Below are 12154 nucleotides of genomic sequence, written 5' to 3' on the forward strand. Positions count from 1 at the left end.
TTAGTGTGGCATGAATTGTCATCCATCTCCCTCTATGATAGTCTTTTTTCATCGTCTACTCCTAGTTTTCTCTTAATGAATTAATAAGAAGGATGCTATGATTATGGTAGGGACATAACGTGAAATATAAGTATGCAACCCAAGAGGGGGGGTGAATTGGGATTCTAAAAAATTATTCAATTTATTAAAGAAAATCTTAATGCAATTATAAATCAAATTCAAAGCAATGACAATTAAGATGATCACAATATAAAAAGATAAGGGAAGAGGGATTCAAACACCGAGATTTTTACGTGGTTCGGCCAACCTCGCCTACGTCCACGCCTCCAAGCTTTCCGGGCTTGAGGATTCCACTAAGCAAGCCTCCAAAGCTTCAAATGCTTACACTTGACTTCCAAGGTGTCAATGGACCTTTACAACAAGAGATTATCTCCAATCTCTTAACCCAAGTGTATCCCAACACTTACAATCACTCAACGTAAAAGATTACAAACTGTTTTGCCTCTCACAATATATAAGATTACACAATGATGCTTAATATGTGAATAGATGAAGCAAGAATGTGTTCTAAGCTCTATGAAGATTGTATTCTCGAATATTAGCTCAAATGGTTGTGTTGTGATCAAGTTTCTTTGAATTTGAATGAGCTTATTTATACTTGGAGCTGAAAATCTAGTCGTTACAAACTGTCGGACAGAAAACGGTTCGCTGTTAACCATTAACGGTTAACCGTTTAGGCTGGTCAAAGTTACTGTTGGGCCAATTTTCAAATAAACGGTTTGCCGTTTAGGATTAACCTTTCGCCGTTAACTTCCAGAGACCTGCAAGATAAACATTGGTTATCCGTTTACACTAAACGATTAAGGACTTGCGTGAAGTGGCTTCTCTAGATATTATCGGTTGACCGTTTACAATAAACGGTTCGCCGTTTGTCTCTAGTAACCTGCAAAACAATTTAACCTTATCAGTTTTGGTTAATCAGTGATTCTGGACGTTATCGGTTAACCGTTTTAAAATAAACGGTTCACCGTTAGGTTCCAGTAGCCTTCCCATCTTTGGTGTTTTCCGTTATTCATAAACGGCTAGAGCTTAGGCAATATGTTGCTCTCTGGTGCTAATCGGTTAACCGTTTAAAAGAAAACGGTTTACCGTTAATTTCCAGTAACCTTCCCATCTTTTGTGTTTTCCGTTTTTCATAAACGGTTAGAGGTTTAGGAAATGTGTTGCTCTCTGCCTTTAATCGGTTAACCGTTTTAAATAAACGGTTCACCGTTTATAACCAGAATTGCAATTTTAAACGAGTTTTTGTAGAGAATCTCTTTCTAATTTGAAAATCCATCTTTTATGAAGAAATAAGGCAATGATTAAAAGGGCTCTCGTTTATTAAGAAATAGCTCCAATATTTTTGTCAAAAACCATATAAAATTTGTTATCATCAAAATCAATATTATTAACATATTCATGTTAACATAACGGAGGCCGTTTCGAGCTAGTTGTGGGTGAAGATAAGGTTTTATGACAAGCTTAATCAAGAAAGAACTTTTCTTTATCAAAATTGAATAATTGTGGTGAATGGCTGTTGTTTGAAAGTAATTGCAGCAAATCTATTGGGGTTTTCGAATGGCATGAAAGTTGTTATAGTAACAGCGAATAATGGCCTCTGCTTATAGGTGTTGGTAGGTAAACTGTAGTGGTATTATGTGAAGTAATCCCTATAACGTTGATCAAATTAAATCCCAGTGTCATAGGGTGAATAATTGTGGTTTCTCTTATATATTGTTCGAAAATGATCACTTTTTTTTTCGGTATATTAAATCATTTGGTATTCGAAAGATCATATTGGGTCTTAACTAATTCAGATTCAAGTCGGGAAGGACCACTAAGACGGTAAAACTCTCTCAATAAGTATTTAACATAGCTGCATTCTAAAAAATTATCACTTTCTAGCAGTGCATTTTAGAACTATAAAATTACATCCATAGCTTTGGTTGAGTAGTTTTTAGTAATTTTAGTTAGTTGGTTATCTTAGTTCAAATATTGAGAAAGTTGGGGAATAAAAAAATGATTTGATTTAGACTTTGCCCACCGATTTAATTTTTGAAAAAAAAAAGAATTATGAAATAAAATTGAATTTAATGTTTGGTAGAATATTTGAAGAAAGTAGTGTGAAAGAATTTTTTTTTTTTTTTTTTGGAAAATAGAGAGAAAAAGATATTGAAACAACAAGTTGGCATGTCTTTTAATTAAACTCACGCATTTATTAGAAAAAAATTAGAAAAAAGAAAAATTCTTGCATGCCTTATGGTTACAATTTTGTTATATACCAACCGATTCTCATCAAAATACAAAATGCCAATTAGAAGACTAATTTTTATATGATTAGATCCATGGACGTTTTGTGAGCAACATATATAGATGAGACGATTTAAGATTACTAATTGATCTAGCTATTATAATACTGTAACCGAACCTTGATTTTTCCAGTATATATATAAATTTGATAACATTTTAGTGGGCTAGAAAGCCATTTCAGCGATCCATTTAGATTTAAATACCCACTCCATCATCATCCTAATCAGGCTGTAAGCATCTGAGATGAGACGATTTATCATCACAAATTGATCTTGCTATTAATAAATATTGTAATCCAATCTTTATTTTTCGCTATAGATATGCGTGTGTTAGGCTATGCGTTCTTGCTGTTGATAACCCTACAATTGGCTCGAATTTCTCCAGCTTGACCAGTTACAACACCTATTGGGCCCATCCTGACCATAGCAGCAGCAAATTTGTTTCCCCATATTGTTTTTAATTCGATACGATGTTGCTGCGTCAGTAAGTAGAGTTTGGTCTGAAGTAAAGAGCCCTCGGTTGCATAGAATATCAACATGGTGACTGACATGGTTGTCTTGATGCTTGGACTAGCTGGGTTCATTGGTACCACCAAGTTTGAGTTATTGTTACCTTTTGGACACTTCCTCTTCAAGTCAACTGCACACATGGGTTTCCATTGAAATTGTATAAGCTGTCAGTGAAGGAACTGCACTGAGAGCGCCCTATGGTGTGTGCTCGTGCATGCAATACGTGTATCGTTTTTAAAATGCTCAATTTACTTCGAAAATAATTAATTAGCATTTAATTAATAAGAATAAAAAATTAACAATTACCGGGATAGTACAACCATATCTTCTTGTGTTAAGCCCTTAGCTGCAAAGCTTTGAGTGAGTTGTTTCGCATTAAATGCTGGCGAAGGTAAATTCGTTGTTGCCTCGGAGGCCTTTGAAGCTCTCCCATCTCTTCTTCCTGCGGGAACATCATAACCAAGTCCTCCACTCTGCACTCACATTATCAATAGAGAACAAAATAATTAATTTAATTAACCAAAACGAGGGAAGACAAGATAATTTTAATTTGTATGTATATATACTTGCCCTAACAAAGCAATCACGAAAATGCATTCTCCAGAGGCCGGCAGCTACTCCTTTATCTTTCATGAACGCTTTTCTAACATCATCTTTAACAGTAAACTCGGCTGGGCCACATGAATATCTATAAAAGCCAATTTGAAGCTAAGACACTACACTAGTTGCGCAAAGCAAAACCATTACTAATATAATGAATACTTGTATTGGACCCATTTCTCTAATGTTTGTTAAGCTTAATGCTTGTAATTAACATAAATAAATAGAGATAATTGGGAAAATGCTTAGTCCTTCACATTTAAGCCCTTTTATCTATAAAAATTAACTGAAACACCTTCAATATTTTGCAAAAGAGTTTCTAACGTTATATAAAATATTTATATACCTGTCAGTCTAAAAATTACAGAATAGCCCGTAATTTATTATAGGCTCTCTCTTATTTTTTAAATAAACTCCTATCAATTTTAACTCATGTGTAATACATTTTGATGGGAATCTTCTCCTAGCGTCTAACCTCTTAATCGTAAGTGTATATTTTCTCATTCATATTATATATGCTAAAAATTTGGTTTGGCTCAGTTTTATATAAGATCTTGGATCTGCCTCTAGCTATTAAACTAATTTTTCAATAATAAAATAAAGAATTATGTCTTATATAATTTAAAATTAAAAAAATGAATGCAATTAGTAAAAAATAGATGATACATAGTTAAGTAGATTTTAATGAAGATAAATAGCTTCTGGATATACATTTTTTAATACATAGAGTAACTCAATAATTTGCTCAAATTCTAAGGACTAGAATAATATTTGGCCTAGATATTTGTAAGTGATCGATAGAAATCAAAATGTTATGATGTGATAGTCATGTTCAGTGCATCACAAAAAGCAATTCTCTTAGTTAACTGTTTGACACATTCACGTATGAGAACGAAACATATAGTATGTAGTATTTGTTAATTGATTTATGTAACAAAAAAAAAATTAATATAAGTTGTAAGGTGCATGGGCATTGATTTTTGAACAAAAAACCTACTTATCAAATAACTACGATAGTAAATTACGGATCTATTATTAGTATTTAAGTTAAGTCTAACAGACATGAAAAATTTAATTGGAAGCTTGTATATAACCAGTATTATCATTGTGATCAAGACAATTTACGGTGTTTACTTCCACATATTTGCATTTATTTAGTTAGATGAAAATAAAATTGAAAAAATAATTGTAATAATATGAAATAAATCAATCTCAAGTGATTTTTTAATAATCTTTGGTTGGGTTGGTTGACGCCCCCCTCTTCTTAATTCTAAGGTAAAATGTTCTATTTTTATAAACTTATATGTAATTTACATAGTATATAATAATATTAAAAAAAATTCTTTAATTGATTTGAAAAAGAGAAATCCAATGATATTTTCCAGTTAGAGATAATTTCTATATGTTCGTAATTGGTAATTGGTTAGCAATTTACATGGTGTGATTAATTCGTATATGTTCCCTTTTGGTCCATCTAGGGAAAAGCTTGGATACAAAATGCGCTGCAGGGTAGATACTATATTGTGTACTATATAAACTTGAAACGGTTGAAATATAACGTCGAAATATATAGAGCCATTTAATTATGATTGGGGAAAGTAATATATACATATGATACAAGTTTATGTCATTGTAATTAAAATCACCTCTTATTTGCTTTAAGGGCGTTTAACTAAGTGGTTTTCATGCAATTTTATTTAACCGGTCACCTAATTTTGAATCATTTGAATTTTGCCTACTCTCCTACTTCTTAAAAAGGTAATAAAAAAATCACTTTTTATTTGACGGGTGTGAGATTAGTACAAACTGTAACTCAAAATTACTTTTACTAGGTGGGTCAATTGGTTGGTGAAATTTCTTGTGTTGATAAAAATATCACTTTTATTAAGTGGGTACCAACTAGTTGAGTTGGTAAAATCTCTTATAAAATAAGAGGTCTGTAATTTAAATTCTATTCACATAGTTGGGAAGGGGATTAGATTGTCGCTAAAATTAAAAATGTGACCACTTTGAATAGAAGCTACGTCAAATTGTAATTGAAGAAATATAATTATAATAAAAGATGCAAACCATTGTATCGCTGCACATTTCAATTTATTTGTAGCAACCCATTTTTATACAACAGAAAATACAAGGTAGTGTTGCCCGCTTTAGGTCAACGCACATTTGACATAACTCCGACTTGCAGAGTTAAAATAATGAAGTTATTGTCTTATTGATGTCATGTTGCTGCATTTTCTTCTAAGTTACTTCAGCGGTATGTCTCTATATCAGTACTCCAAATATGCCTAAATCAAACCCAATGCCCACCCCTAATAATGTACAATAAATTTTCTACTAATAATATGGAGACATATCATTGATATAACCTTACATATACAAAAGTAAAAACAACGTCATTATCTTTGTTTCTTTTTAGAAAACTAAAAGAAAAGAGGCAAAACAATGTCCTTTTACTTTTTGCTAATTTAATGCTATGTCAGCAGTATGTCTCCATGTTCATGCTCTAGACATTTATTTTGGAATCACGTATTATTTTCAAAAGAAATTAGCGCAATGACATGATTTACGGCAGGACAATGAATTAATGCAAATAAGCATGTACCATGTAGTGCAAAAGTACTATGATCTATGGAAAATTTTGTCCAATTTTATGTCTTGTTCTCACCTCACTTCTGAGGGAATTTACTATTTAGTGTGACATTGACGATTAAGAGGATATTGGAGGTTAAAATTGAGGAACGTGAGGGCATCATCGATTCTAGGACAACATTTGGGAATGCCTACGGAAATATCCACAAAAAAGTTGGTTGACTAAGTTGAATATCCTGATGATGTACGAGCACCCGCTGTTCCACAGTTGGCACAAAAAATAAAACAAAAAGACAGCCAAATGCACAGATCGACCAGATTACCATAAGTTCAGAAGTTCGGCAGCATCCAAATTCTCAAAGATTAACAACAAATCCACACATAATAGGGCAGCAAACATGAACTACATATAATAACGATCTACTTAAGGTTTCTGATCATATGCAAGGTTTAACAGTTTTGTGCCGGCAGCTCCTCCTTCGACACATGTTCCCAGTCCAAGGATGAGCTATCATAACACGATGCAGGAAGCTGATTCCCTAGCTTGTTCAACCTAGGAGATTGAATCACGGCATCATTTAGATGGAACTCCTTCACTGTTAATTTATCTTGCATATGGTTAGAAGAGTTTCGGTGCAACTCAGGTCCCGTGTTTACATCCGAAGTTCCATTTTCAAACAACTTGAATGCAACTTGAGGAAGTATTTGATCTCCCATATTGGAGCAACTTGAATTCTCAATCCGGTTTTTGAGAATATGAAATCTAGCAATGACCGAAGCCTCAACATCATCAGCTTTGCTGGTAGAGGTTGCATTAGACAAACTACAGGTGGATGTAGGAGGTGTTTGATCATTTCTAGCTTCAAATAAAAAATTGTCAACCTCGTCTGCAGTAGGCCTTTGGTTTGCATGAGATTCAGACTCCTGGCATTTTAGAATCTGAGATCTCGCCACAACATCATCTGGATGACTGCTTATGTTTGCAATAGGAAAATCATGAACAGAAACATCTTGTGTTGAATCATCCTTAACCTGAGGTGGCAATTTGTTAACTGCATGTAGATCAGGAGAAAATGTGGTCTGTGATAATTTCTCCAGCTCAGAGGTATTTTCTGAGAAATCTGAAGCAAACAAATTATTGTAAGGGCAAGAGCAATTGATTGATTCAGTAAAGTTAAGAGAGATTCAACCTTTAGCTTTAAGCAACTTGCAATTCTCCAACTCAATTTTCATTCGATTAAAGCGAGCCTTGTAATTGATGGAACACAATGCAGCTTCTGCCTCAAGCCACAGATTCCTATACAGGAGTACTTGTAGCTTCTCATCTTCCTCTTCAACAAAATTATCACTAAGAACCTTCTTTATGGCCTAAAAACCATAAACCATTAAATCCATGACAAAAACAAAGCATGACTACTCTTTAATCTTTCTTATTTTCTGTTCATTCATCCGCTGAAGAAAAAATTATTAAGCTTGACAAATAATGGTCCAAAAGAAGAACAAGAACAAGTAATAATAAATACCTGGGTCATGTTATCATCTTTCACTCTCTCTGCATCATCCTTGTGTACCTGTGTCATGTCATCATCTTTCACTCTCTCTGCATGACCCCCTTGAGAAGTGAAGTCTGAACATTTCTCACTTTTCTTACCAGCCGCAATATCAGGACTCCTTTGTTCCTGCACATGCTGATAGTTGGGCTGATTCAAAACAGAAAATGCCGCCTTTGTCTCTTTGGGGCTGCTCACAGTCACACCCTGAAAAACAGCTTATTCAGCTTTCATTGTTGAACTACTAGTAACCCCAATAATTTAAGCTTACAGAGAAAAGCCAACAATGGTACCTAAATTCTTTTATGCCGCATCATGAGTAGCCAAATATAATCATCTTGTTGCATGTATTCAAACATAAGTCAATCTAACTGATGCTGTTATTTAATTAATAAAAAGGGAATTTTTCCAAATTTGAAACGAGCTCTCAATCAAAGACACATTTTTGCACATCATTAATTCAAGAAACATGAACTTATTAAAGACTATCCTAATGGTAGTTCAACTTGAAAAACAGAATACAAAAGTACACATATGTACACACACCAAAAAGCATTGAAATATGTATGTCTATGTGTGCATACACAAAAGTAAAGATGACCTAATTCATGCAGTAAGGATCAAGAAATTCTGAGAATAGATACATATACACCACTAAGAGTATGGCATTTAAATCTCTCAAGCGAATAGTATAACTCATACATGTTATCCACTGCCTTTCAGTGGGCATTTTCACTACGTTTCTGTGGCTACAGGATGATTGTTTAATGATACTGGCAGGGGAAAAATGTAGAAGCTTACTCAGGCAAATGTTTCAGGTCTAAGATGTTGAAAAAACCAGATGGCTTGATCTAAAACGCTGAGGTCTAAAACAGTTTCTGATTTCTCAAATGGATAAAATGGTTTGGACCATTTTCACATTTCCGCAAGTCATTTTTATAATGAGGCATCATAATATTAGGGCAAGACAACTTCTAATTGGTTATATTCAAACTTCTGTTATAGTTTGGGCAAATGCTTTGTGGTTCCTGCTTATACTCGTGCTGCGGTGTTTCTGCAAGCCGAGCAAGCCCTCATGTCTCACCATAAAAATTACCCGTAAGAAACAAAAATAATCCACTGAATTTGCAACTGATACTACTTATCAGAAGTCTAAACTAGTTTTGATAATAAAAAAACAAAACTTAACTGAAAAAACAGCATACCTCATGAAGCTCAGGAAACTCTCTGATGAACTCAGAACTTTTCTGGGTTAACAATGATTCTTGTATTGGAGCCTCAGGTCCCATTCTCTTTGATATACACTTATCAAGATTATTGACCACTAGCTTAAGGGCCTCAAAGTCATGTTCCTTCAGTCCACACATGTCATTTGAACAATGAAACAGAAGTAATTCTGATAGGTTATGCATTGTGCTAATCAATGTCCGGACACACATCTGTGGTGCTAATTGTTCACCATGCAATTTGTTAAGCCTAGCAGGCACAGCTTCTACAGAAGAAGGTGAACTCAAGACATGCTCTGTAGCATGGAGCGGCACATGAGATGAACAACCTTCAGAGGTACCGTTGATACTTAACCCAACGTCTGCAACACCAGAACCCAATTCACACTTTCTCTCAAAAGTCAGTTTATTTTCTACACTGTCATATTGCACTTGGTGAAAAGGCCTAAACTTGAACTCATCTGCCGAATTGTTGGCATGGACATAGTCTTGTCTTGGTTTGTCTATGCAATCAGAAAACTGAACCCCAAGGCCATAACTCGATTTCATTTGATAGAATCCAGTTTTCAAATCACGATCATATCCGTGTTCCTCAAATAACAAATTAGCACGGGAAGATCTCTTTGGAGAAGATTCTGGATCATTTTCCAGATAGCCATGTTCCTGGTAAAATGAATAATCACTTGGTTTCTGAGGTGAGACTTTTCCAGAGTTATCAGTAGGTCCAATGGAGTTGGAACCACTGCATGCTTCTATTTTATTTATATGCTGCAGAGTAACTGGCCCAGAACTTTCGACTGGAGAATGATAATCAGGTGCTCCTTTCCAGCACGGCGAATCCACAGCAGGGTTATAGTGATCTAAACTCTCAGAAGAACCCTCAGAACAGTTAATGGCTCTATTATTTGCAAGCATCAAACTGACGCTACCAGGACCAATATCAGGAATTTGAAGTCCAGGCTTTTCCTTCAACGGATCCTTAATCACACTTACATTGCTTGAAAGTTTTTCTTTCTTTTCAAAGGGTAACTTTGGAAAGATATGACTACCTCTCTCCAGATGGAAGCTGACTTGGCCAGCATCAAAGTGAACTTTGCCCTCAGAGCTGTGGAGGGGATAAAATTCCTTCATGTTAGAGAGATTATCATTGCTGGCAATTACACCACTGCTGTTTTCCAGATTGTTAAATGAAACTGTACTTGGAGGTGACAGACTGGTAAAAACAGCTTGTGATTTAACGACGTGCACCGGAGAAGACTTCTTGACTGAGGATATATCATTTGGACTAATACCATGTTGTTTCGCACCTTTCTCACATGAAGCACCATATGGTGTCTGATGGCTCCAAGATCGACCTTGTTCATAGGATGTCAGAGAATAGGTTTCGGGAAACAAGGAAGTGGATCCATGAACTGATTTTCTTGAATACTCAACAGGCATGAACTCTGAAATTTGTCCTGTGAAGGATTTATAATCTAACTGTTCTCTGTTAATGGATCCCTGGTGCTGTTCACTGCCAAGCATATCAAGGTTATTGTTCTTTTGTTCAAATGTGTTGAGGCCCTTGGATGAATGAGCTCCTGCCAATATTTCCACAAATTAAAAAATAAAAACCTCAGAATAGTGAAACCCTCCATTTCGTTACTAGTTTCCTCCAATTTTAACAATTCAAGAACTAACATTAATTCCAGAAAATGTCAAACACATAAAGTATGCAGCACTGCAACGAAATTGAAGAATGGAAAAAGAGGAAATATTAACCCATAATTTTCCAAGTAATGAAGAATGAAAAAGTAATTAATAATCCAGCCTAATATAATCAACATATATATATATATATATATATATATATATTATATTATATATATATATATTAATTTTCCAATGAGGGGTCCCTCATTGGGAGGGGACTTGTATAGAATACGTACGCATAAAAAGGGACATAGAGCTACTGCATATAAATGAGTATGACATAAGATGTACTGTATCTACCATGGTGTCCGGCCTTAAAAATCTTGTAGGGTTTTACAGAAATAAATTGGTATACTCTAGCCACCATAATTCATCAAAAATTCATTAAGGGGGAAAAGACGGTGAATGCAAATTAGCTCATTTAACAGCAGCATAAAATCTCCTTGACTACAGAAACCTCAGCACATGCGATTGAAGTAGCATAAGGTTTCTATCTTTACTGTAACCCTCTGATCAGAGATGAGAGGTGACCACGAATTTGGAACCGCACAAAATCTAGCCGCAAAACTGCTACTCAAACAAATAAACTCAACCAGTCACTAATTCAGGAGTTTTGACCCAAACCATATCCATCAAATCATAATAATTGTGCCAAGAGAGGACCAAATAAAAGTTATACTCGAAGACATAATACAAAAAACAATAAGAAAAACTATCATAAATAACACACACAAGAACAGCTACGACATCTATGAATGTAATTATATGTTTAAGTAGGATGGAAGAGATGACCTTGATCAGCATAATCCTGGTAAATGGATAAATCAGGCACATTCATCTCCTTGGAGCAGAAACTCTCACCAAGTTCAAGCTTTCTACTGAATTCCCACTCTCTCGAATCCCACAAACTAGACAAGCTTTGTGCATAGTCATCATAGGTATATTTAGTGGGTGAAACATAAGATGGATAATAAGGATTTGCTTCAACAAGATTAGCACTAGGTATGGCATCAGAACTCTGACCATACAAGAAAGAACTTGCCGAAGTAATAGGGATAGGGTTCTCAGGAGGCGGTATATGTGCAGTAGATGGTGGGTTAAAAGAGTAACCATAAGCATTTGAGGAATGTACAGAATCGAAATTTAAAGGGTGAGTATTAAGCCAATTCAAGGGTGGTTCAGTCAAATCAACAAGTGGTTTCGATACAGAACGATCAACCGTAAAAGGTGGAGCCAAAGCAGATAAATTGGATGATGAGGATGAAGATCCTCCTCCATTAACGTAAGGCCCAAAACCCATCATCGTCGTCTCATCAATTCATAATAACTGGTTCGAACTGATCAAAATTCAAAACCCACCAACAAAAATAAAGTTATGTCACGTTTAGAGATAATCTAAAAAAACACGTAGGATTCTTGATAGTAAATAAATGACAAAATACAATGATCATAAAAACCCATATGCATAATCTAATTTAACTAGCTAAATAATTAAAAACGTACCAGAATCTTAACGCAAAGGACCCAACAAGACAGAGAATTGAAACGGAGCAGTGTTTGTCGCGTTGTATTGGATTTGGGGATAGTCCCCTCAACTTGAAAAGAAGAAAACGTTGGAGTAGCTGTAGCAAGT

The 12154-nt window shown here is 34.9% G+C and overlaps 1 protein-coding gene and 1 pseudogene across 1 annotated transcript; both read right to left on the minus strand.

The window, feature by feature from the left end:
* Positions 1-2686: 2686 nt before the first annotated feature.
* Positions 2687-3638, minus strand: LOC112099589 (annotated as a pseudogene).
* Positions 3639-6334: 2696 nt separating this feature from the next.
* Positions 6335-12154, minus strand: LOC18049351. Its single transcript, XM_006441208.2, has 6 exons — positions 12025-12154; positions 11314-11858; positions 8809-10409; positions 7577-7810; positions 7244-7421; positions 6335-7174 (listed from the first exon to the last, which is right to left on the minus strand). The coding sequence occupies exons 2-6, from the start codon at positions 11822-11824 to the stop codon at positions 6504-6506; spliced, it is 3195 nt and encodes a 1064-aa protein (XP_006441271.1). The 5' UTR covers positions 11825-11858; positions 12025-12154; the 3' UTR covers positions 6335-6503.

The sequence above is a fragment of the Citrus clementina genome, unplaced genomic scaffold (assembly GCF_000493195.1).
Source record: "Citrus clementina cultivar Clemenules unplaced genomic scaffold, Citrus_clementina_v1.0 scaffold_3, whole genome shotgun sequence".
NCBI lineage: Eukaryota > Viridiplantae > Streptophyta > Magnoliopsida > Sapindales > Rutaceae > Citrus > Citrus x clementina.